This window comes from Schistocerca serialis, chromosome 3 (genome assembly GCF_023864345.2).
Source record: "Schistocerca serialis cubense isolate TAMUIC-IGC-003099 chromosome 3, iqSchSeri2.2, whole genome shotgun sequence".
Lineage (NCBI taxonomy): Eukaryota > Metazoa > Arthropoda > Insecta > Orthoptera > Acrididae > Schistocerca > Schistocerca serialis.
In genome coordinates, this window is record NC_064640.1 from 81,399,495 (window position 1) to 81,427,324 (window position 27,830).

At 39.3% G+C, this 27,830-nt stretch overlaps 1 protein-coding gene across 3 annotated transcripts in view; it reads left to right on the plus strand.

Moving 5' to 3' along the window:
- LOC126469746 (malonyl-CoA decarboxylase, mitochondrial-like) overlaps window positions 1–27,830 on the plus strand; it is a 91,882-nt gene that overhangs the window by 10,598 nt on the left and 53,454 nt on the right. For all 3 annotated transcript variants that reach the window (XM_050096960.1, XM_050096959.1, XM_050096957.1), the window contains 3 exons: window positions 9,198–9,338; window positions 9,430–9,573; window positions 15,736–15,891. In XM_050096960.1, coding sequence (XP_049952917.1) covers window positions 9,198–9,338; window positions 9,430–9,573; window positions 15,736–15,891 — 441 coding nt within the window. The remainder of the gene's footprint in view (window positions 1–9,197; window positions 9,339–9,429; window positions 9,574–15,735; window positions 15,892–27,830) is intronic.

A 27,830-nucleotide genomic window follows, 5' to 3' on the forward strand; every position in this document is an offset into this window, starting at 1 on the left:
ATGGCAGAACATCCACCTACAACAATCTTTTGGAAGCAGTGAGGAGATGAGCAATGGGGAGGGTCAGGAGTGATTTCCTGAGACCCTGACAGCCATCTCCCAATTTCTACACCTTGGGTGGCACAGCAGTGCAGCCCAGCCCCTGTGAATCCTGAGTTGCGCCACAGTGTGTCAGGGGCTAACCATCTAGACAGATGAGAAATCCAACTTCTTTCTGATACCAAGTACCGTAATGTAGTGTAGTGTTGTATAATGGTTTAGCCCAGAATTATAAATTACATAATTTGTGGTCGCCAATGCTGCATAATGTAATTGACCAGCGTATCTCTTCTGGATTCTGGGTGAACAGTTTTTATGTTACCTATGTAGATTTTTCTTTTAAACAGCATTATGCTTAGTTATTACCAACATATTTGAAATTGCATTAAAATATTATTTACTATATTCATGCCAATTCATCTGCTACATTCAGTCTGTTCTTTTATATAGTTAACAGACTAAAGGAAAATAGCAAATAAGTAAATAAGAGCAGCTTGATGCTGGCGGAAGAAAAATCAAGCTGGTGACTGTGAGGCAGGCTGGAAGCAGAGCAGTTCCAAATGCGAGAAATGTGAGCCTACAGTCCTGGTGCAAAACCAGCAGTAGGATTGTGCATTAAGACATGGGAAATGATGACAGGAAGTGCAGCGTGGAACATGGTGCTATCTGTGCAGTCAGAGGCAGTCTGGCTGATCGGACATTGGCAAAATGCTTGCAGCTGATGGGAAAATCCAGGGCAGCAATGTCTGGGTTAGGACATGGCTGCAGTCAAGCTCTGAGGTAACAACACCAGACAAGTGCCCTGAATGGGCATGTGGTGGAATGGATGGTGAGCCATCCTCAGAAGGTAGGCAGGCCACAGATGCAGGCTTTCAGCCAAAAGCACGTGCAACATTGGCCACAGCTGGTGGAGGGCAGCCATTAGGCAGGATAGCAGTGCTGAATGAGACAAGTTGTGTTGGGTCACATTCAACAGAAGCTTTACCAACTTGTGCACTGCGGCAGGTTTGGGCCATCTCACCACCAACTTTTGCCATTATGTAGTACAAGAACACCATGTAATATAGTTGGCTCCTGGGGTACAATGAAAGAATCACATTTATTGGTAAACATACAAATGAACAGTTCACAGTTCTGGTGTGAAATGTAAAGTAATAGCCACTTTGCGTAGAATGATAAAATCTCTCAACTTTAGTATGGCTTGAGGTCCTTGGTCAGCATTTGGTCGATGTCCTAGATGGTGTCCAGCTTTGTTGATGTGTGGTGGATGGGATGTTGGCAAATTGCTGGCAACCGATGGCTGACCAGTGTCCAGTTGGGCTTGGGGTGCAACCTAGCTGTTGGGAAGTTGGCAGAGTGCTGGCAGCTGATGGGATACAAGATCCCCAACCAACGGCAGCTGCTGGGATGGACAGATGCCAATGGGCTCAGGCAGGTGATGACATCCTAGGTGATGTCTGGCTGGTGTCTAGGTTGCTGTCCAGTTGGTGTCCAAGGCTGCACTGGGTTGATGTCCAATTGGAATCCTGGGCTGCACTAGAACTGCTGCAGGTGAACTCTGCTGATAAATGGGCTGCAGGCTGCAGCCAGCATTGGGCCCAGAGCATGAGAGAATGCTGTTGGGTAGTGGTCTGCCAGTTATTTAGAACGCAGCCACAGTTCACAACACATGAGGGGCTCTTGTATAGGATGATGAAGTACGAGGCATGCATATTGGTATCTGTTGCTTTGAAGGATGAATTGTTGAGGGAAGCATGTGACGTCATATTAGCAAGTCTTGGGGGCTGAATAAAAATTGTTAGTTGAATAGCTGAGCAAATTGGTGGAGGGCAAGGAAGCAGGATATCAATCAGTATGTGACAAATTGTATGCCAAGCACACAATGTGACAATCTCAGTCACCAGTGAGTACTGTTTCAAAGGTTCCTGGAGGCATACAAGCCATTCTAAGTGATGGGCATGGACATTTTAGGTCTGGTCAACCTAACACCGGTGGGTAATCACTACGTGTTAACCTCAATAGATCACTTTTCACACTATGTTGCAACTGTTACAATCCCGAATCAACAAGCGAGTATGGTGGCAAATGCCACAGTACACAACTGATTACTAGAGTTTGGCATTTCTGACAATAGATACAGATCAGGGGATAAACATTATGTCAGAGTTGCTTAAGCAGCTACGCCATCTATTGCAGATCCAATAGCTCAGAACTAGCCACTCCCAGCGAAACGGAAGAATGGAGTGTGTCCATCATACTGTCAGTAAGATGTTAAGTTATTATGTGAACAGCCATCATACTGACTGATATGTTTATATACCTTAGGTTATAGCTGTGTGCAATTCTAAAGTGTGTACCATATATACCAGAGTTGCTTCCACCATATGAGATGGTATATGCTAGAAAAGATCATACTGCTCTAGTAACCCGAGTAGAAAACTGGGAAATCTTCTGGTGTGGCCTTGCCAGCCGAGCTCAACTGAGCGGTAAGAATGGATTTGTCACCTCGTAAACCATCACGGAAGTACATGTCAAATTGGGATGTGTAAGAACGCAATGTTGCACTGATACACTAGGATTTAACATAGGTCCTGTAACTCATGTGGGTATCAGTCCCTGTTGCTCCTCTGTCAGAGATAAGTGCATCATATCCATGGGAGGCAACATGGAATGCCACCATGTGCAGTCTATATGTCCAGACTTAAACATGCTATTTTCCAAGCCATTTCACAAAAAAAGAGATAGAATGTTAGTAAAGAATTACCACCCGTCTCATTGCCAGAATTTTCAAAACTTTTAGAGAAGATCACAGTTAGTACAAGAAAACACTGTATACCAGACACTTTGGATTTCAAAAAGATCGGTGAGCTGAACAGGCTATATTTACTTTGACAGGTGATATACTAGAATCAATAATTCAAAAATTGTTACTGCTGAGAATATTGTGTGACTTGGCTAAGACTTTTGAGTGTGTGAACTGTGATATCATCATGCGGAATTTAAAATATTATGGAATGGTACACACAGCAAGTTCAAGGTTTTTATCTACAGAACAAAATGCAGAGAGTATCATTTCCATGTTAATCTCACAGCAATTGGTTATTAAAGCAGCCCTGAAGAGCAGTAGGGCTCATATAATACTAGGAACAGAAAGCTTGCTAACACCTGACTTTGATAGCAGTGTGATTTCTGGGGTAAATCTAAGTGAGTGTGGAAAGGATAGGCTAATAGGAAATTGAGGTGGTGTATTTTTACTAATAGAGAAGAAACTCAAATCCACCAAAACAGAAATTGAAACTACATGCAAAGTTGCATGAACAACTCTCTGTATCAGTAGAGGTAGTAGACAACATTAACTTATAATTGGTTCCTAGGACATGACATCCTGTGAAATAACACTAAATGCTTTCCCTGAAAACAGAAACTCACTCATAATGGAAATATATTAGATTTAATGGCAACAAATATGCTGGTCCTCTTCGAAAATATCCTGATTGAAAATAGTTTCAGTAACCATGACCCATTAGTAACAGCAATGATTATTAATGTACAAATGGAAACTAAACAAGCAGAAAGATTCACATATTTAGTAAGCTAGATAAAGATGCAATTGTGTCATACATCAAAGAGAAAGTCAATCCATTTACCTCTATGGTAGAACTTGTAAAGGAAATGTGCTCCAAGTTCAAAAGAATAGTTGACCAAGCACTGGATAGACATGCGTGAATTAGAACTGTGCAGGATGGAAGGTATCCTCCACGGAATACAGTCACTGTACAAAAAGTTCCAAAGGAACAGTGACTACTGCATAATAGGTGCAAAACAAAACATAAGCCTATAGAGAGAGATACTGAATGAACTGCATTGGGCTCTCAAAAGGGCAATGAGTGAAGCCTTCAGTGACTACCATAACAAAATCTTATGAAAAGATCTCTCACAAAACCCCAAGAAATTCTGGTCATGTATAAAAGATTTTGGTGGCACCAAGATTAGTGTTCAGAAACTAATGGATGACACAGAATCTGAAATTGAGGGTAACAAACCAAAAACAGAAATATAAATCTGCATCTGCATGACTACTCTGGAGTTCACAATTAAGTGCCAGGCAGAGGGTTCACCGAACCACCTTCAAGCTATTTCTCTACTGTTCCACTCTCAAAATGCCCATGAGAAAAATGGGCACTTTCTATGGGAGCTCTGATTTCTTTTGCTTTATTATGTTAACCCTTTCATGATGTATATAGTTGGGTGTTAACAAAATATTTTTGCATTTGGAGGAGAAAGTTGGTGATTGAAATTTGAGTATAGTTTCAAACTCATGTGGATCACCTCGCACTTTTCATTATTTAGAGTCAGTTGCCACTACACTGGACTTGCATTCGGGAGGACAACGGTTCGATCCCACGTTCGGCCATCCTGATTTAGGATTTCCGTGATTTCTCTAATCCAGGCAAGTGCCGGGATGGTTCCTTTGAAAGGGCACGGCCAACTTCCTTCCCTAATCCGATCGATGCGACCAATGACCGCACTGTTCCCCGTCACTTGCCACTTTTTTGCACCATACAGATATCTTGTGTGAATCATTTTGCAATTGGTTGTGATCATGAGTTAAGATGAGAATAAGTGGCAGTATCAGCTGCAAACAATGTAAGAGTACTACTCTGATTGTTTCCTAAATTGTTCATATACATTAGGATCAACAGAGGGCCTATAACATTTCCTTGGGGAACACCAGGTATCGCTTATGTTTTACACAGTGAATTGCCATCAGTTACCATATACTGTGCCAATCCAGTCACACAATTGAGATGTTGCACCTTTGGAGTGCAATTTGAATAGAAGCCACTTGTAAGGAACTGTATCAAAAGCCATCTAGAAATATGAAGTCATTTTGAGATCTCCTATCAATAGCTCTCATTACTTCATGTGGATAAAGACCTAATTGTGTTTCATAAGAATGATATTTTCCATATCCATACTGACTATGTGTCAATAGGTCATTTTCTTTGAGGTAATCCATAATGCTGAACTCAGTTTTTATCACTCCTTTACAAAGGAAAATGCAGAAGTAGTGGCCCAGTTCAATTTTCTCACCACTTCAAAAATGAGTGATACAGGTATTAGTGTAAGTGCCTTTGAGAAACTGTGGGAATTGCTAAAATTAACAACACTCCATGGCCTCATGGAATTAGATTTTAACCATAATATAGAGTAGATACCTCAAACAAAAAGCTATACCCAGTGGTTGGAAGAAAGCACAGGTCACAAATGTCTACAAGAAGAGTAACAGAAAAAATCTGTCAACTATCAATGAATTTCATTGATGCCCATCTGTTGTATAATTTTAGATCATATTTTGAACTCACGTGTGATGAGGTATCTTGAACAAAATGCCAACCCACACAGATTCCAAAAACATTGGTCTTGCAAAGTTCAATTCTCACTTTTCTTGCATGACACGCTGAAAGCCATGGATCAAAGGAAATTAAGTGTTTGAGTGTTTTTTGACATTTGAGAAGCATTTGACTCTGCACCATGCTTATGCTTTTTATGAAAAACGTGATTGTATGGGTTGTCAAGCAAAGTTTTTGACTGGATTATGAATTTCCTGTTAGTGAGGATGCAGCATGTTGCCTTGGATGGAGAGTCATAGATAGGTGTAGAAGTAAATTAAGGTGTGACTGAGAGAAGTGTTTTGGGGCTCTTGTTGTCGATGTTGTATTTTATTGATCTGGGATACTTAGTAGTAAACAGTAAACTCAGAGTTTTACATATAATGGTAGAGGGAGGGACCCACCTGGACAGCTACATATTTTAGCACACCATATCTGGGCTACGGGGAGATATGCTGGCTGTGGCTCGAATCTGCCTAGCAGTTAAAGACAAGGGCTGGTGTGCCAGCCGGTCTGGGTGTGGTTTTTAGGCTATTTCTCACATCTGACGTGGTGAACCCCAGGCTGGTAGCCACTTCACCCCTCAGTTACATTACTCTCAAACATTTTGAAAACATTTTCACACTTTCACATTGACAACACTAGTTGCAGGCAGATGAGGTACACAAATTCTGTCCCAGAGGAAGAATGGGTGGTGACACGAAGGGCATCTGGCCACCCACTACCACTAACACTGCCAAATGCAGAATAATATGCTGACCCCCAGAAGACAAGGAATAAGATGAGGAAAAAGAAGATCTGCAAAGAGGGGTTATCTGAAAAAAGGTTCACAAATATCTTTAAGTTACTGGTTGAATGAGTCAACTCATACAAGTACCGGCATGTAATAATTTGTGGTGATATGAAATGAAATGATCACATTGGCTGTCATAGATAATTCAGATGACAGGCTTTGGTTCGTTGTCAGAATACTGGGAAAATGCAAGCCTGTGGGGACATTATAAAATAGGACTGACAGTGGATACTGATTGTATACAACGAAAGGTGGCACAATTGGTCACAGTTTTGTTTGTCTCATGGAAGAGCACCAGGGAAATGTTAAAAAACCTGAATTGACTGTCGCTTGAAGATATATGGGAATTATCATGTGAATTCCTATTTAGAAAGTTGCCAGTACCATTATTAAATAAAGAATCTAGAAATATACTCAGCCCCTATGTATCATGCCCATAGGAACTGTGAAGACAAGGCTAGACTAGTTACAGCATGCAAAGAGGCATTTAGGCAAATGTGAATAGAATAGGAAGAAATCCTAACGTGATACAATGCAAGTACCCTCTGTCATGCAACTGACAGTGGTTTGCAGAGTACATGTGTGTAGATGTAGATCATTCTGTTGTGGGTACTTGCTTGTTTTTGATAAATATACTACAAATTATCTTCGATTTGCATTGTTAGTTATTATTTCAGATGTGCACACACAGGACTGAAATGTAATACCAGACCTTTTGCTCAAAAGTAACATAATGAATTAGAAAATAATTTAATTACCTGGCACAGTCACATTTGTTTCTAATCAAATTACCAGTTTTGGCCAGTATCGATCATCCTCTGATAAAAAATACAGGCTGTGGTTCAGTCCCACCGCTGTGGAATCTCTGTTATTCCTCCAAGCTAACTTTAATTGGAAAACCTCTGCCTAAAATTAATGAAGAGCATTAGTTAAGCTGGGTTTATGACATGCATGGTTAATGCTATTGTTAATATGCTATCCAACACAAGAATTCATAAATTCAGTTTACCTGCACTCTTACAGGCAAAAATGAAATAGTAATACAGTCTCGGTATTCGCCTTTAATTGTGAAGAGAAAGGAAGGGTCTTAAAAGCTTGATTTTCCAAAGATATCTCATGAAGGATTCTAGGGCCTATAGTCATGCTCATTCAAAAAATGACAGACAAGAACAGTCACAGACCTCAGCACATAATATAAGCACCAGAAAATCTGTCTGAGATGAATTAAAATACTGAAATATTCAGCATGAGCTTAAAAATTAGTTATTCAAAATTGAAGTAGTACCCCCCACCTCGTATGATAAAAATTAAATTCAGAGGGAGAGGGGGTTGGGGGGGGGAGGAGGAGGAGGGGGGGGGGGGAGAGAGAGAAAGAGAGAGAGAGAGAGAGAGAGAGAGAGAGAGAGAGAGAGAGAGAGAGAGAGAGAGAGGAGGTTGCTCTGTTACAGTTAGGAATTGTATAAATTTGTTCTTGCTTTATTATGTTGCATTTCTCTTTAATATGTAACTGTAAATTTTTGGTGTAAGCAGCAGAAAACGAATAAAACATGTTAATTGCCTTTATTTTTTCTGTCAGAGCATTCCCCATCCCCCTTTCTAACTTTAACTGAATATGATGACAGTAATTACATGATTTTTAAATAAAAGGAAGGAAATTTAAGTTATTATTTATGCAGCATTTTATTGCTATCTTTATTACTAAATTGTAACCCTGGAACCCAGTTTCCAGTTGCAGGTTGCCTATCTAATGGCTGCCAAGGGCAACAAAAATTTGATTTTCAATATTTCGCATAATTATTGCCAAATTTGAAATGCTGTCATAATCTACTTATTAAGAGGTATGATGCAGTCAAACTTAAGTATCAGGTATGGCATTTTAATTTATTACTTCTTTACTACCAACTCTGTTTGCAGTGTAGTTTGCAGACAGTATCCACATATCCCACTGAATGAACCTGCGAAATTATGTTGTTGTATGAGACACAATTCAGGAAATATGATGTGGTAAACATTGTGATGAATGAAAAATTAGATTTTGCTTAAAATGGAGCGCAAATTACGCACACTATATTCATCCAGTGTTTCATAATGAAACACCTACCAACTTCCGACAAACAGTAAGCATAATTTCATACCTTTCCTAACTACATATGGCATACATACTTCCTGTCAAATATATAACACATGAACTCATGTTTAAAGTTATCAGACAGTTGAAGCTGTATTATACATAAGAGTTTGATTCTTTAAAGAATCATGGGTTTACTGGTTTGTATCTTAACTAGTAAGTTGAGATTGTATTCTAACATGTCATTTATTAACTCAATACATTTTTATAAATGTCAGTAAGTTATTTCTCCAAGTGTTATTTCACAATGATTTCTTGTGTATATTTTATGCTCAACTGCTGTGTCAGTTTCTGAACTTGCCTTGCAAATGAATAATGTTGAAAGGAGTGGGGCAGAATATTCATTCAGTATTAATATAAGAACTGAAAACAGCAAAAATAGAAAATGCGGCACAGGTGGTGTAGTGGGCACATTTGAAATATGATATGGTTTATAATATTTCTTAGCAATTGGTAGAATAATTGCCTTCACTGTTTTTCTTTTAAAAAATGGAAAGCATATTTCAGTAAGTGTGAGTAACATGAATATGATATAAAATGACACTACTATTTATTTGCTAGGTAAACAGTTTATATTTGAAATATATATATATCAGTCTCACAGCAGGTGTGTGCATCTGTGTGTTTGTGTGAAGGAATGAATGCACTTTCACCAGAGAAAGAGTGAGAGCTTGAAAGCTAGTGTAAGTACTGTTTTCTATTGCCTGTTTCTATGCATCACATCAATCAACTGCAGGAGAGTGTTGTCTTTCTTTATTTTACATGTTATACTTTAAATGAATTGTTTTCCTTGAAGTTAAATTACAGTAGAATTAGTCCCTTGTTGTCACTTTATGTGTTGCAGAGTAAAGTAAAAAACTTGTGTGCAGCCTACAAATGTCTTCTAAAGCCTCACAGATATGGCTTTCTCAAAGCATTGTCTACCGAGCATTCTGTAGATCATACAGCAGTCAGAAAAGCAGCAGAATGTTTACCAAGTTCAGAGGTAACATGTCAGTTTTTTATTACTTTCACTTTCTCAACCAAAGAAGTGCACATATTGTTCCAGTGCTTTGTTTTTTTTTTTTTTTTTCCAGACTTCATGTGACACTGCACAGATTCTGAAGGCAGAGGAAAGATTAAGGAACTTCTTGACACCACCCTACTCCTGGCTTTTCACACATGTGAGTCGGCTCGAAACAGGTGTCAAATTTTTGGTTGACTTGCGTACCGATATCTTGGTAAGTAAGTACTCTGTAGTCCTTTCTGATTTTTTGTTTTATTTGATTATCATATACTAGAGCAGTATACAACATTAGTAAACATTTTATTGGTATCTGACTGCTGCATATTGATTGTGTGATGAGTCATCCCATCATTTTTTTAAGGACCTCCCATTGTGCATTGTTTTTCCCTCTAGTGGCTAACACTCCTTTTGTCATAAAGCTTGTGATATCTCACCAGTTTTGACAGTGATGTATCATCTGTCCTGACTAGACTTCATTTTCATTTTTACCTAAATCATAAACATTTTTTATCCATCTTAAATATCACAAACCATAAATATTTATCCAGGGAAAAGTCTAAAACCACTCACTCACTTTCTAGTGCACAATGATTTACTGAAGCATAACAGGATATGAGACGAATCTTGTATTCAACTTGGGGTGTAAATTCATTTAAACATTGTTTTTAGTTGTAAGCAGCATGTTGTTGTGGCGGTGTTGTGGTCTTCACTCCAGAGACTGGTTTGATGCAGCTCTTCACTCTACTCTTATCTAATTCCCATAGCATCACATGATTAAATTCGACTACATTTTATTTTCCTTGTTTTACTTTTATCGATGAGGCCCTATCCACTCCATTCAATTGCTCTTCCAAGTCCTTTGCGGTCTTCACCAGAATTACAGTGTCATTAGCAAACCTTATACTTTTTATTTCTTTTTCCTTAACTTTAATTCCTTCTCCAGATTTTTCTTTCATTATCTTTACTGCTTGCTCAATGTACAGATTGAATAACATCAAGGAAAGGCTACAACCCTGTCTCACTCCCTTCTCAATCACTGCTTCTCTTTCATGTCCTTCAATTTGCATAACAGCAGTCTGGTTTTGGTACAGGTTGTAGATAACCTTTCAATCCCTGTATTTTATCCCTGTTACCTTCTGAATTACAGAGAATGTATTCCAGACAACTTTGTCAAAAGCTTTCTCTATATCTACAGATGCTATAAATGTAGGTTCACGTTTCTTTAATCTATATTTTCTAACGTAAGTCATAGGATCATTATTGCCTCACATGTTCCTACATGGGGGGTAATGCTCACCGCGTCCGTGGTATTGTCGATAAAGCCACACGTGCCTCCCGGATCGTTCTAAATGGTGAGCACCTCTGGGAGCTCAACCTTAGTCAGCTGGGTATGTGCTAGATGAGCCTGGGTTTTGTGAGCTGTTTACTGGTAAGTGCCACCTGGCCTCCGTAATTGGAAGCTCAGTGCATGCTTCATTGACCACTTTTCGGTACATAAGTGGAATGTTGTTTGTTACAGGGAATTAGAATCTTGTCTTAACTGCCCAGATCATGAGGATGTTGTAACTTTCTATACATAAAAAAAAATCTCAAGTTGTGCTGTGCACTGATGAGGCCCATGGCTTTTGAGGTGGAACAGCCATTAGCAGGCAACTTATGGGGCACCTGCTGCAGCTCACTTGTATAAAGCTCATCCAGGCAAGCAGGGCTCTGCTGAATGGACCCCTATTTCTTATGCTGCTTATAGGACTGAGATGGAACCATTAAACTTTTTCAAATCACAACCCAGTAGTATGGGCATCAACAACTAACCCAACAAAACGGCTCATTTATGCAGTCCTTCTGGGAATCATTCCAAATACATATTTCAGTTTATAGAAAATGTTACAGTGCAGAAGAAACAAGGTGTTCCCAGTTGTCTGCCAAAGTGTAGCAGTCCAGTGTAACTGTGGAGAAACCAGGGAAATGTACAGTGTCCGGACATGTTAATGTGACCACTTGTCAAAAACCTGAATAACCAGCTTTTGCAGCACAGACTGCTGTGAGACGTGTAGGAAGAGGTATGGCAGCACATATTTGCAGAAGTGTCAGAACTATTGTCAGGTCTCACAGGTAGCCATAGTACTGTGTCATTGTTGGCACACCAAACTGTTGATGTGGAAGAAGTGTTGTGCTGATAACAAGAGGGGCCAGGGGTGCAGTCTTTGAAGGGTTCATTTGGGAATACAATAGTTAGGGATGCAAAAATGCCAGCAATGATTTTCAGTTTTTGACCACCTCAAAATAGTCTCAGAAACATGCTTTTGCAATTCTTGTACAACAAAAATAATTATGAGAGCTTTGCTTTAGATTGTGATTAATTCTTCTATATCTGTAGTAAGGCCCTTGAAGCTTAGGCTGTAGTATGTTTTGACTAGCGAGTTGCACAATGGTACAGACTGCACCAAGACCGTAGGGAGAAACGTCTGCTGGAGTGAAATGGGTTAGGCAACTTTGGAGGGGTGGACATGTCCTAATTACCAACTTTATTTCACGGTGTAGCTGTTATTGAAACATTTGGGATAAATCTCCAATAATAATTAAGTTTTCCAAGTACTGAGTGTAATTTTTTTATGATGTGGGTTCTCAGAACTTGTATTGTTGCCTATAAGAGTGACTGTGTAGGTTGCACATGAACTGCTATGACATTCATATGTATCTGGGAGGTGCAGGTGGGCTGGGGGATTGGTGTGGGGGATGGAGGGGGAAAGATACACACCTTTGTAAGCTCTAGCAGAAAATAGAGGCATCAGAAATTATACAAGTGATTTGCTTTGTAGATACTAGTGATGATAATGTTGGGAAGATAGTTTCAGCCGTTAACAGAGATCAAAATGTGATTTCAGGACAAAATATCATTAACTCTGCAGAAGTGAAGTGTCTCACTTTGCCTGGCATTGTCTTGCAACTGAGAGCAGGGAGGATCAATTCTGTGCAATGTCTGTTGATGATAAACTATTTGATTAGTTGTAGGTAAACTGTAGAAAGAAAAATCTGTTCCAGCTATGTGAATCAGAGCACGCACACTTTCAAGGTCTTGTACACTTTACTGCTACAGTACCAATAACTTGCTGGCTCATTGGTTAAGTGTCAGACTACAGATCCGAAGGTCTCCACTTCAATCTACATTCAGTTCTTGGAACTTTATCTGTCACTCTTCACCCCTGCCAGTGCTTATCAGTTTGAAAAATGCTGAGTTGCACCATGGTTCAGAGTCCATGTTAAAGTGTCCCCCCTACAACAGGCGGTTAAGACAGTTCACAGGCAATGGTATACAACCTTTAATGGGACCATGTGTAGGGCAGAATTGTGGTGTTCAAAGTGACCCTTGGGTTGATGAAAGCTTTTACCTAATAATTAAAAATAGATAAATAATAAGAAGAAGAGCCAGGGAAGCTAATGTTCACACAGACTTCTCTATTGTGATGTGTACCCAGCACATTAAAAATCACCCTTTATAAAATGCTTTCCATTTGTATTCTTTTTACATAATTCATTCTTCTGAGTAATCATTGTACTATTTCCATAATTACAGTTTGCGAAAAAGTAAAATTGGAGCATGTTGTGCAATGACTTTGGCATGTGCTTGAGGGACCTGCGACCCTCTTTTTTTTCCGCTCAAAATAAGTTGTCAAAGTAGAAGAAGGAGTAATATATAGAGGTAAATCAGAATAGAGAAAGTGAAGAAGAATACTGAAAATAAGTGGTGTCTATGCAATCATGTTGATGTATGATCTTGCAACCCTTTGTACATTACTGTTTGAGAACTGTAATAAAGAACCTGTCTTCTAACTGTAACTGCTGTCTGTTGCCTATGTATATTAGAGTATTATAAATACAAATGGCAGCCTTCAACATTGTATGTGTCATGGCATAGTCTCCATAGAGAGCTCTCCTCTAGTCCCTGGCACTCCAGTACAAAGCCAGTTCAGGGCTTTCCATGTGGCTCACTTATGTTGTGAACCAAGAACTAACTTCTCAGATAAGTTTTCTCTCTTTAATGCTGCCTATTCATCATTCTTACTTGGTGGGGGAATATGCAACTGATGATATAGTTTATGAAGGACTCTTTGGTAGTAATTTCTGTTTTGGTGTGGCTAGTGACTGTGCAGTGAATGTCACCCACCCAGGTGCAGATAGTTGACCTCTACCCATCAATTGTATTGTATTATCACTGAAATGTTGGTGCTGTTCCAGAGACTTAATACAGTTTGTCTACCACTTATGTTTTTAAGCACCCAGTTATATTTTAGCAGGTTTCCTGTCCTTTTTTTGCATGCATATCCTCCTGCTGATTAGCAAAGCACAAAAACATTTGCATACAGGATTGGTCATATACTTCCCTGCTTCAGGTTGACATGTTTCCAGAGAAAATTGATGAGTTTTGTAACCTTTTGTTTGGTATTTACTGATTGTGTCATGAAGAAAAGGTCTCTTCCAGATCTATGCCAACTTTGTGGTACTGCAGTGCAGTTCCTTTCCATATGACATTGTTTCCTTTGAGCTTCTCTGTTTTGAAAATTGGAAGCTTGCAATAGGGTGTTGGATGGTTTGTGCTTCAGATGAAGTTTCTAATAGTAAGTAGAGACTGCTGTTACTTATGAGAATAATTTAGTTATCCAGCACATTCATATTTACTCCTTCATAAAAAGCAGTTTTGTTAAGAATAACTAAATTACTATCAAAACATTGCATCACTGTCATCACCTGCTTGACAGAAATGTCATTCTTTCCAAAGCAGTTAGTTTCACCTCAACCTTCTTGAAATATTTTTCTTGGGCTGCCAACCATATCAGCATATACAAAGGATCTTGCACCATTTAATTGGTAATTTGTGTGCATGTGCATGAGTTCCTTGTGGCAGCCAGTTTTTTTATAGCTTCACTTCACTTGGCATGGACTCAAACTAAGAACCTCCTGTTTCTCAGCAGAATTCTTATGATTCTTAACAGATGGTATCCTGTGTTGAAGTCATATAATTCCACATATAAGCTATGATGGTTAACTGTGTGTACCAAAAGGTCCATACAAACAACACCTGTCACTCTCTTTAATATGCTGTATCAGCTTTAGCACCTTTCCTGTGTGTGATTTACCTGTTGTGAAAATTGGTTGTTTGTGTTTAGAAAGGGATCTCTAATAGGTATCAGTCTGTTTAACAAAGCTGTCTCAAATATTTTATAAAGATGGCTCGGGTGTGAGATAGAAGAATAACCTATTTGAGTTAGGTGGATCCTTTCTTTGTTTCAGCACTATTTTTCTTTCCTCTAAACCTTTCAAACTTTGCAACCACCACTGTAGCCATTAAATACTTGAAGGATCCAGTATCACCTTGAAATTCCAGTGTTCTTAATTTGTTCCATTTGGATGTCATACAGTACTGTAGCTTTCCCATTTTTTTATTTATTTAAGATTTTTCAAGTTTTTTATGCAAGAAAGGTGAACTCCCTCCCAATGCCTGCTGATTTTGTTTTCCTTTTTTACTGTCTTTCTTTCTCGAGGCATCACCATCCACCAGCACCTGATATATTATGTTGTGTGTTGTTGCATTTGATTATATGGAGCATTATATTGTCTCCACTCAAATTCCTTATTATTTTCCATGTGTTTTGACTATTTATTGTAATACTTAGTTTCTTAAGTAGCCTTTTTTTCCCTATGTTGTTACACACATGAACTGTTCTCCAGTCCATATTCTGTCTTCATTAAGGACACCTCTCCCATAGATAGCCAAAAGACTGCTGGCATCCTGAGACAAATCTGTGATGCACTGTTAACTTACATCTCCCCTTGGGATGCATGAGGTATACTTCATATCTCTAAGTAAGCATGGGTAATTCTCTTTTAGAGCCTCTGTCATTTGCACTAGCAAATCTAAGCTGGTTTAAAAGTTTTTGCAGTTGGCTATTTTAAAGTTTTACTCTCTTTTCATACAATCCCTTCTTGATGGTGTGAGTGTGTTTGTGAGAATTTTGGGGGCCAAGGTCTTCATTAACAGTGGACAAAGGTATCATTTGTGCTGTCCGACAAGAAAGATAACTGTGAAAATGTGTTACTGAGCAGGGTTTTAAAGTACAAAATTTGAATAGTGTTTTTCTAATGGAAACAGTTTTTAGCTTCTGTTTTTTTCAGACTCCCATTATTGTTATATGCCCTGTGTGTATATTTCTGTACTTTTCCTTGCTTCTTTCATTGTGGTATGTATATTATTCAACAACATTCCGTGGTTAATCATAACTGTTTCAAGTGTTCAGTTTTACATGTGCTAATTTTAAAGACTTTTAGTTTAGCTACTGTAATACAAAGCTTCTGATGTCCATTGTGTTATGTATTACAGTCACTTATTTCTGAGACCGAAGTGGGGAATCCTTTGCTCCCATCACTCCAACAGCTGAACATCACACTGAAAGAAATGCTTGCTCTATGGTTCTCTGTAGGATTTCTCAAACTTGAGAGAATTACATGGAGATCACCATGTGAAATGTTGCAGAAGGTAAGTTATATTTCTGTGCTCTTTTGTAAATTAAAAGACTCTGGAATATAAATTTTGGTTATGACATACAGCATAATTGTTAAGCAGTCTTCTTCGAATACTTTTGCTCTAAATATGTGTGAATCTGTAGTTAAGCTGGCTAGGTTGCATAAAAAGTCATAAAGTCATACAGCAGGGAGGAATGACTTTATTGATCACAAAGTATGCATGATGCATCTTGGAATTATTTCAATCCTTAGAAATCCAAGTGGGGGAAAAAAACTGCAGTGAAAAGAGCATCACAGTTACATATGTAACATGAGATGACATTCTACTACCTCAAAGTCCTGGTAGAATGTAAATGATGAGTCAATGTAAAATCCATACTGATCCCTGGAGATCCCTGGACAGAACCTTCTTTTCCTCCAGGGAACTTCATGCATTGAAATACAGAGTATCTTTCAGATTCTAGCAACAGATGGGGTTTGATGTATTGGTCTGTAATTCTGTGACTTCAGGCCAGGGAGGTCAGTAATAGACCTTATATCTGTCTTAAGACAGCTTAAAGAGAGACATTATGATTATGGGCAAGATTTGCTGATGCTCTTTCTGGATCTTGAGAAGGTGTAAGGCAGTGTGCCATAATAAGGCTTGGGAAGGTCTGAAGAACAAGGGCATGCAAAAATCTGCAATTGACAGAAATATATAACTGAAATACAAGTTATGGTAAAGTATAAAATGAGTTAAAAGACTGGGCAAAGCAGAGAAGGGGTTTAAAATAGGGAAGTGCACTTTGATCCTTACTTTTTGTGTTTGTTGTGGATGACATAATAAAAAGGGTGACATAGAGAGGAGGTTTGGGGGAATAAGGAAGATGAAGCAACAATGACCAGGAAGAGGGAGAGGACTACTGCAGAACTCATATTGGAAGGGGAACAACTGAAATATAATGACATGTTAAAATATCATGGAAGCACAGTGGAAACAAGTGGAAGAAATGATAAATTGGTGAGACAGAGATGAAAGCAGCAGCATTTCTAAGAAGTGTCAAGAGGTTGATGTGGGATAAAGATGCTTGATCCTACTACGTATCTATTCTGATAAATGCTTCTGAAACTTGGGCAATAAAGAAAAGGTATTTAAACAAGATACAAGTATATAAATGAAATTTCACAGGCACAGAGTGGGAGTAACAGAGCTACTCATAGCTTGAAGTGCAGCATGGTAGTGTGTGGAACGGAGAGGGGAGCCCGATCCAAACTGAATCTTTACAGCAGATTAATGTTTGTTAGTCTGATAGCCTGTCAGCCTGTGTGTGGCTTTTAGGCAGTTTTCCACACTCATCTAAACAGATACCACAAAGGTAAAATAACATAAATGTGACAAATCTTGAAAAACAATGGACTCCGTATGATGGGATAAATGCTAGGGGGAGGGGGAAGGCTGGAGGGGGGGGGGAGAGAGAGAGAGAGAGAGAGAGAGAGAGAGAGAGAGAGAGAGAGGGGGGGGGGGGGGGAGGGAGAAGGAGAAGGAAGTGAAGAGATCAGTAAGATGGTTAAGGAAGTACCTTTACAGTAGCAGATAGGCTCAGTAAGGTGTAAGTGTAACAGTTGTGTAAAGTGAATGACGTGTGATAGGATACCAAGAGAGATGCATCAGTTCATCAGTTTAGGCTCTGAGCCAAAGGACCAAGAAGAATAACAAGAGAAATATCAAGAGATAGTTAGTGGTACACAAATTAACCACTGCCACACACCATAAGGTTGCTTGTGCAGCATAGATGTGGATTATCAAACTAAGGACTCTTTGATATCTCAGGATGTGCCCATCAACTTCTCCCTTGTTTTAGCCAAGTTGTGCCCTAAATTTATTTTCTCCCCAGTTCGATTTGGTAACTCTTCATTAGTTATCCAACCTGCCCATCAAATTTTCAGCATTCTTTCGTAGCACCATGTTTCAAGTGTTTGTAGTCACTTCTTGTCTGAGCTGTTTATTGACCATGTTTTACTTCCATGTATGGCTACACTTCAGATACTTACTTTCATGGAAGACTTTCTAACACTTGAATTTATATACAGTTTTAACAAACTTCTGTTCTTCAACAGCACACTGCCATTATTGCTGGTGAGCTTTTTGTGTCCTCTCAACTTTGGACATTGTCAATTATTTTGTTGCTCTTATAGCAAAGCTCATCTACTACTTTTAGGTCTCATTTCGCATCCACATTGACTGATTTAGTTGAACTGCATTCCCCTTCTCTTACTTGACTTTAGTTGGTATTCATCTTATAACCTCTTTTCAAGGCACTAATCATTGTGTTCAGTTCACCCTTTCCTATCCCTGACATATTATTGGCAAACCTCACAGTTTTTATTACTTACCCTGCCTTCATGCGTTTTTCAAATTTCTCCTTCTTTCTCCTGTTTTACTTAACATACAGATTGAAGAACATGGGATAGGGGTACTCACATGCATGTCTGAAAGAACAGACACTTTTGATAATCCACAACTGTATGAAATGATTTGAAATTATTTCACTGAATGTGAATTCCTTGAGATCAGTTGTATTAGGTATAGATGTACTACCCATTGTAAGGGGAATGTTCATTGCAGTTGACAAAAATATTATCCCTAATGAGGTCGAAGTTGAGGTTTTATTTTTATTTTATTTACACATCAAGTTCCGTAGGATTAAATTGAGGAGCAAATCTCCAAGGTCATGGAATATTTCAGTACATGAAATTACAACATAAAAGTAATAACAGATAAAAATAAAATGTTTATGAACCCAAAAAAAGTCTACCCACAAGTTTAAGTAACACAATCAACAATAAAACAAGAATCAGCTTAATTTTTCAAGGACTGCCTCGACAGAATAGGAGGAGTGACCCATGAGGAAACTCTTCAGTTTCAATTTGAACATGTGTGGATTACTGCAAAGATGTTTGAATTTCGGCAGTAGGTTATTGCAAATGGATGCAGCAGTATACTGCACACCTTTCTGCACAAGAGTTAAGGAAGTCCAATTCAAATGCAAGTTTGATTTCCGCCAAGTATTAACTGAGTGAAAGCTGCTTATTCTTGGAAATAAGCTGATACTGTAAACAAGAAATGACAGTAAAGAAAATATGTATTGAGAGGCCATTGTGAAAATACCCGGACTCGTGGACAGGGGTTGACAAGAGGTTCATGAATTTACACTACTTATTGCGCAAGCTGCCCATTTCTGAGCCAAAAACATCCTTTTAGTTAACTATCCATCTGAACTCCTATAAATTTGAACTGTTCAGTTTCACTAATCATATGCCCATTCTGTGAAATTAAAACATCAGGTTTTGTTGAATTGTGGGTTAGAAACTGTGAAAACTGAGTCTTACTGTGATTTAGCATTAGTTTATTTTCTACAAGCCATGAACTTAGGTCATGAACTGCACTATTTGAAACTGAGCCAGTGTTGCACACAATGTCCTATACTACCAAGCTAGTGGTATCAGCAAGCAGAAATATTTTAGAGTTACCAGTAATACTAGAGTGCAGGTCATTTGTATAAATAAGGAACAGGAGTGGCCCCAAAACTGATCCCTGGGGCACCTCCCACTTGACCATACCCCACTGAGACCCCACATCACAGCCATTCACAACATTGTGAATAATGACCTTTTGCTGCTGTTGCTAAAGTAAGAGGTGAACAAATTGTGAGCTACTACCCGTATTCCGTAATGATCCAACTAATGGAGCTATATTTTGTGATCAACACAATCAAATGCCTTAGTTAAATCAAAAAATATGCCTAGCATTCAAAACATGTTGTTTAACCCATTCAGTACATCACAGAGAAAAGAGAATATAGCATTATCAGTTGTTAAACGACTTCTAAAGCCGAACTGTATATTTGATAGCAAATCATGTGATATAAAATGATCAATTATCTTTACATACACAGCCTTTTTAATAATTTTAGCAAAGACTGATGGCATAGAAATAGGTCTAAAATTGCCTACATTATCCCTTTCTCCCTTTTTCTAAAGTGGCTTTACTACTGAGTATTTTAATAATTCAGGAAACTGCCCATTCTTAAAGGAAAAATTACAAATATGGCTAAATAGAGGGCTAACATGTGCAGCACAGTACTTTAATATTCTGCTAGGCACTCCATCATCTCCAAGAGAGCCCTTAGTCTTCAGTGATTTAATTATTGACTCAATCTCCCCCTTGTCTATATCACAGAGGAGTATTTCAGACATTAGTCTCGGAAAGGCATTTGCCTAGAAAGTTATGATTCCCTGTAGAAACTAAATTTATATTTAATTCAGCAGCAATGCTGAGACAGTGATTGTTAAATACTGTACATATATCTGATTTATCAATAACAGAAATATTTGTACTATGAACTGACTTTATATCATTGACCTTCTGCTGCTGACCAGACACTTCCTTCACAAGTACCATATAGTTTTAATTTTATCCTGTGAATTAGCTATTCTATTTGCATACCACCTACTCTTTTGTCTTCCTAGTAACATTTCTGGGCACCTTACAATACTGTTTGTAATGGGCTACTGTAGCACGATTATGACTGTGATATCCTTATCCCACTAGTCAGCTACCTGGGCTGCCTATTACTGCTAGTACCCTGTTTAGAACGTTCTAATGGAAAGCAACTCTCAAAGAGCATGAGAAATGTGTTAAGGAAAGTATTATATTTATATCTTCTGGTAAACCTTCCGGGATGACTGTGAAAGCTTTCATACTATTATATTTATCATCTATGTTATCGGCACTATGAACATCCTGTCACTCTTGTTTCTTGACAAGGTTTAAAAATCTCTTTATTGCTATTGAATTAACTTTCCTACATAGTTCATAATTAAATGTGACATTTGTTTGAGTACAAAAGCCTTTTAGTGTTATAATTTGTGCATCATGGTCTGAAAGGCAATTCACCCTTTTACTAACAGAATGCCCGTCTAGCAATGAAGAATGAATAAAAATATTGTCTATGGCTGTGCTACTGTTCCCCTTCGCCCTAGTTGGAAAAAACACTATCTGCATCAGATCATATGAATTTAGGAGATCTACCATCTACCAACATGCCTTCCTCCCCCCCCCCCCCCCCAATCATATACAAAATTTATATTGAAGTCACCACATGTAACTAATTTCTGCTGCTTCCTACAAAGTGAATCAAGAACCCTCTCTAGCTTGAGCAGAAATGCTCTGAAATCAGAGTTATGGGACTTATAAACAACGACAATTAGAAGTTTAGTTTCACTAAAGTCAACTGCCCCTGCACAACATTCAAATATCTATTCAGTGCAGTGTCATGATACGTCTATGAACTCAAATGGAATACTGTTTTTTATGTACGTAGCCACTCCCCCACCCCGCAAGGAACGCCTTGAAAAACAGCCAGCTAATCTGTATCTTGGGAAAGGTAGCCTCTGAATTGTCAAATTATGTAGGTGGTGCTCTGATACACCAATAATTTGAGAGTCAACATTTATAAACAGTTCACAAACTTTATCTCTAATAGGTCTTATATTTTGATGAAATATGCTAATTTCTTCTCTACTTGGAAACGTGACATCCTCTGAAGGTTAGCCCTTAGTTAGAGGGACTTACTTTAAGCAAGTATACCTATCAGCTGACTTCAATCTAAAAAGGATGCAGCTCTAACACCAACTACTACAGGAATTTTTCCATGAGTGATCCCACCACTATTGTCACCTGTAAACTTTGACAGCCTCCCCTTCACATACCTAATGAGGTGCAGGCCATGCCTAGTGAAACCCGATTTACTGATAGACCCAACTGGCACCACTGAAATGTGACCCATGCCCTCTGCCATTACCACCCTCTCCAGCCCCATGTTAATGCGTCTAACAGCCGTGTTAAGATGAGGCCGATCATGACGCTGAAACAGTTGCACGAAATGCACATTAGTGCCACCAGTTTGAGTAGCTATCTTTGCCTGGTTACCACCTACATCATATTCCCCATCCGCATCAAGACTGTTCCCTGCTCCACCCACTATCACTACCTGAACCTCCTTTGTAAAATTCATACATAACTCCCCTAAGCTGTCAGTGTCCTGAGCCAACCCTGAACTAGCCTTCACAATGCTGGTGACCTGGTACTCACTCTGCAATGTTTCCTACAACTGCTGGCCCCCACCTCTACTGTGCGAACTACCTAGCAGCAGGACCTTCTTCTTTCTGTTAGACTTTGCAACTGACCTAGGCCTCCTAACTGCTGAGGACTGCTGCATGTTCCCTACATGTACAGCTACAAGAAGCTCCTCTGCACTCAACTCTGACAGTTGGCCAAATCTATTGCATATACGCAAAGTGTAACTGCCTGAATACCTCCTCCTCCTAGCTGCCTTCTTGCCAACTGCCAGTTCCCATTCCCCAACACCCCTCACCCTCCTCAACCTATCTAGTTCCTTCTTTGTGCATTGTAACTGAACCTGAAGGACACAGATCTTACGCCTCTGCTCCTCTATCAACTTATTTCTACTACACATTCTGCATTCCCAGGAGAGGATTTCATTAGAATGCCCACTGGCTTCCCCACTGCATTCCCCCCAATGAAAATACTTCGAACAACTCCCACACCATAACCCACTACTCACAAACCTCCGACAGAGCTAAAACCAAATTATTAGCTAAAACTAGAAATTCAAGTGGCCACTGGAACACTCAATGAAGTTAAAACACTGAATCAAAAATTTTACTGGAATGTTTCACTGGAAACAATAGGAAATGTCAGCTGAAAACTAAATCACTAAGTTTACTAAATGACTTCAACACACAGAAAACTCTAAAAAACACTGTGGTGGATGATTCCAAAAGTTTATTAAATAATTATTTCATCACAAACAGTATGAAATACCAGAATGAGATTTTCACTCTGCAGCGGAGTGTGCGCTGATATGAAACTTCCTGGCAGATTAAAACTGTGTGCCCGATCGAGACTCGAACTCGGGACCTTTGCCTTTCGCGGGCAAGTGCTTTACCATCTGAGCTACCGAAGCACGACTCACACCCGGTACTCACAGCTTTACTTCTGCCAGTATCTCGTCTCCTACCTTCCAAACTTTACAGAAGCTCTTCGCAGAGCTTGTAACTACAAATAGGTCAGATCTTTTTGACAAAGTCTACACCTTCATCTATATACATCTATATGATTACTGTGCTATTCACAATAAAGTCCCTGGCAGAGGGTTCAATGAACCACCTTCAAGCTGTCTCTCTACCGTTGCACTCCTGAATGGCGTACGGAAAAAACAAGTACTGAAATTTTTCTGTGTGAGCCCTGATTTATCTTATTTTACCATGATGATCATTTCTCCCTTTGTAGGTGGGTGCAAAAAGAATGTTTTCGCAATGAGAGCGAAAACAGGTGACTGAAATTTCATGAGAAGGTCCCGTCATAACAAAAAAAACCCTTGTTTTAATGATTCCTACTTCAGTTCTCATATCATATCTGAGGCACTCTCTCTCCTATTTCACGATAATACAAAACAAGCTGCCCTTCTTTGAACTTTTTCGATGTCGTCCGTCAATCCCACCTGATGCAGATCCCACACCGCACAGCAATACTCCAGGATAGGGCGGACAAGCATGGTGTAAGCAGTATCTTTTAGTAGACCTGTTGCACCTTCTAAGTGTTCTGCCACTGAATCACAGTCTTTGGTTTGTTCTACCCACAACATTATCTATGTCATTGTTCCAATTTAGGTTATTTGGTAAGGAGAATGTTACTGCCAGATAGAGCAGATAAGGAGTTATTAGCATCTCACTTAGACAGTGAATTGGCATCACTTAGTTCCAGTAAGATGGCTGTAGAGATGGGCAAAGTTTAAGCAGATCATAAATCGTGGTCTGGAGAGTTATGCGCCTAGGAAGTGGATAAAGGGTGGAAAAGTCCCACCACGGTTTAATAATGAAAATTGGATGATGTCCAGGAAGCAGAGGCTGTTGCACTCTTGGTTCAAATGATGACAAACGAAGTATAATAGAGATTTGTACATCTGTGAAAAGATACATGCATGAAGCATACAGCAACTACCACTGTCACACCTTAACAAAAGATCTGGCCGAGAACCTGAGAAAATTCTGGTCTTACATAAAATCACTGGCAGTCTGGTGTGGCAGTTGAAGATAGCAAAACAAAAGCTGAAGTTTTAAATTTCACATTCAAAAAATCATTAACACATGAGAACCATACAAACATGCCATCATTTGACCATTGGATAGACTCTTGTATGAACAACATAATAATAAGCATCCCTAGAATAGAGAAACAACTAAAAGATTTGAAAGCAAATAAAGCACCAGGTCCAGATGGAATCCTTGTTTGATTTTACAAGGAGTACTCTACGGCATTGGCCCCTTACCTGGCTTGCATTTATCGTGAATATATCACCCACCACAGAGTCCCAAGTAACTGGGAAAGAAGTATGTGTGATTCCAGTATATAAGAAGAGTAAAAGATCGTACCCACAAAGTTACAGACCAATCTACATCTACATTGATACTCCGCAAGCCACCCAACGGTGTGTGGCGGAGGGCACTTTACGTGCCACTGTCATTACCTCCCTTTCCTGTTCCAGTCCCGTATGGTTCGCGGGAAGAACGACTGTCTGAAAGCCTCCGTGCGCGCTCTAATTTCTCTAATTTTACATTCGTGATCTCCTCGGGAGGTATAAGTAGGGGGAAGCAATATATTCGATACCTCATCCAGAAACGCACCCTCTCGAAACCTGGCGAGCAAGCTACACCGCGATGCAGAGCGCCTCTCTTGCAGAGTCTGCCACTTGAGATTATTAAACATCTCTGTAACGCTATCACGGTTACCAAATAACCCTGTGACGAAACGCGCCGCTCTTCTTTGGATCTTCTCTCTCTCCTCCGTCAGACCGATCTGGTACGGATCCCACACTGATGAGCAATACTCAAATATAGGTCGAACGAGTGTTTTGTAAGCCACCTCCTTTGTTGATGGACTACATTTTCTAAGCACCCTCCCAATGAATCTCAACCTGGTACTCGCCTTACCAACAATTAATTTTATATGATCATTCCACTTCAAATCGTTCCGCACGCATACTCCCAGATATTTTACAGAAGTAACTGCTACCAGTGTTTGTTCCGCTATCATATAATCATACAATAAAGGATCCTTCTTTCTATGTATTCGCAATACATTACATTTGTCTATGTTAAGGGTCAGTTGCCACTCCCTGCACCACGTGCCTATCCGCTGCAGATCTTCCTGCATTTCGCTACAATTTTCTAATGCTGCAACTTCTCTGTATACTACAGCATCATCCACGAAAAGCCACATGGAACTTCCGACACTATCTACTAAGTCATTTATATATATTGTGAAAAGCAATGGTCCCATAACACTCCCCTGTGGGACGCCAGAGGTTACTTTAACGCCTGTAGACGTCTCTCCATTGATAACAACATGCTGTGTTCTGTTTGCTAAAAACTCTTCAATCCAGCCACACAGCTGGTCTGATATTCCGTAGGCTCTTACTTTGTTTATCAGGCGACAGTGCGGAACTGTATCGAACGCCTTCCAGAAGTCAAGAAAAATAGCATCTACCTGGGAGCCTGTATCTAATATTTTCTGGGTCTCATGAACAAATAAGGCGAGTTGGGTCTCACACGATCGCTGTTTCCGGAATCCATGTTGATTCCTACATAGTAGATTCTGGGTTTCCAGAAATGACATGATACGCGAGCAAAAAACATGTTCTAAAATTCCCTAACTTCTGTTTTCTGCAGAATCCCTGAATATATTGTCAGTTCAAATATAATAAACTTTCTTGAGACTGAGAACCGTATGTCCATTAATCATCATGGTATTAGAAAGGATCGCACATGTGAAACCCAGCTTGCCCTTTTCTCACATGATATACTGTGAACTGTGGATGAAGGGCAACAGGTAGACTCCATATTTGTAGATTTCTGGAAAGCATTTGACACAGTGTCCCATTGCAGCCTGTTAATGAAGGTACAAGAATATGGAATAAGTTCACAGATATGTGAGTGGCTTGAAGACTTCTTAAATAATAGAACCCAGTCCTTGATGGTGAGTGTTCACCAGAGACAAGGGTATCGTCAGGTATGCCCAAGGAAAGTGTGATAGGACTGCTGCTGTTCTCTCTATGTACGTAAATGATTTGGTGGGCAGGATGAGCAGCAATCTGTGGTTGTTTGTAGATGATGCCATGGTGTACAATGAGGTGTTGAAGTTGAGTGACTGTAGGAAGATACAAAATGACTGAGACAAAATTTCCATTGGTGTGATGAATGACAGCTAGCGCTAAATGTTGAAAGATATAAGTTAATGCAGATGAGTAGGAAGACCAAACCTGTAGTGTTTGGGTACAGTATTTCTAGTGTCCTGTGTGACATAGGCAGTTCGTTTAAATATCTGGACGTAACACTGCAAAGCGATATGAGATGGAACAAGCATGTGAGGACTGTGGTAGGGAAGGCAAATGGTCGACCTTGTTTACTGGGAGAATTTTAGGAAAGAGTGTTTCACCTGTAAGGGGGACCGCATATAGGATTGCTGGTGTGACCTATTCTTGAGTACTACTCGAGTGTTTGGGACCTGTACCAGGTTGGATTGAAGGAAGACATTGAAGCAATTCAGAGACAGGCTGCTAGATTTGTTACTGGTAGGTTTGACAACATGTAAGTGTTACAGAAACATTTCAGGAACTCAAATGGGAATCCCTGGGGGAAAGGCGATGTTCTTTTCAAGAAACACTGTTGAGAGAGAACCAGCATTTGAAGCCGACTGCCGAACTGTTCTGCTGCCACCAACATACGTTGTGTGTAAGGACCATGAATATAGGATACGAGAAATTAGGTCTCATGTGGAGGCATATAAACAATCATTTTTGCCTCACTCTATTTGCGAGTGGAACAGTAAAGGAAATGAATAGTACTGGTACAGGGTACCCTCCACCACGCACCATATGGTGGCTTGTGCAGTATCTATGTAGATGTAAATGTGGAATAGTGACATGAAAATTTGTACCAGCCTGTGACTCAAATCTGGATTTCCTGCTTATAGCAAGCATCTTCTTAATGCTTGGACTATCTGTGTATGCTTCCCTGGATATAGACTACAACCATGCCTCACTCCCTTCTGAACTACTGATTCCTTTCATGTGGTTCAACTCTTATAATTGCTGTTTATTTTCTCAGGAAGTTGTAGATAACCTTTTGCTTCATGTGTTTGGTCCATGTTACCTTTAGGATTTCAAAGAATATATTCCAGCAAGTTGTAGATAACCTGCTACCTTTAGGATTTCAAAGAGTATATTACAGTTGATATTGTCAAAAAGTTTCTCTGAATCTACAAACACTATAAACTTTTTTCCCCCAATCTGTCATCTAATATTAGTCATATGGTCACTATTATCTCAAGTTTCTACTTTTCTCTGGAAACCGAACTGATCTTCTTTGAGGTTGTGTTCTGTCAGTCATTCTGACAGTCATTCCAGTCTCCTGCAAATAAAGTGTGTAAGTACTTTGCCATCATAACTTACATAACTGATGATTTGGTAATTATTAGCACCTCCTTTTTTGGAATTTGAATCATTACATTTTTCTTGAAATATTATGTTAGTTCAGTTGTCTCGTACATGTCACATATAGGTTGATGTAGTTTTGTAATGTTATAGTGTCCTACGTATCTCATTAATGCTGTAGAAATGTCATCTACTCCAGGGGTCTTCTTTCAATGTAGGTCTTCGATGCTTTGTCAAATTCTGCTCACTGTATCATGTTTCCCACCTCACCTTCATCTACTTCCTCTTTGCTTTTCATAATACTGTAACCAAGTTTGTTTCTATAATTGTGGTTGCATATTGATTATAAAATGTAACAGGAGCTCCTGCAGGACATTGTGTCTTGCTCATTTTGATT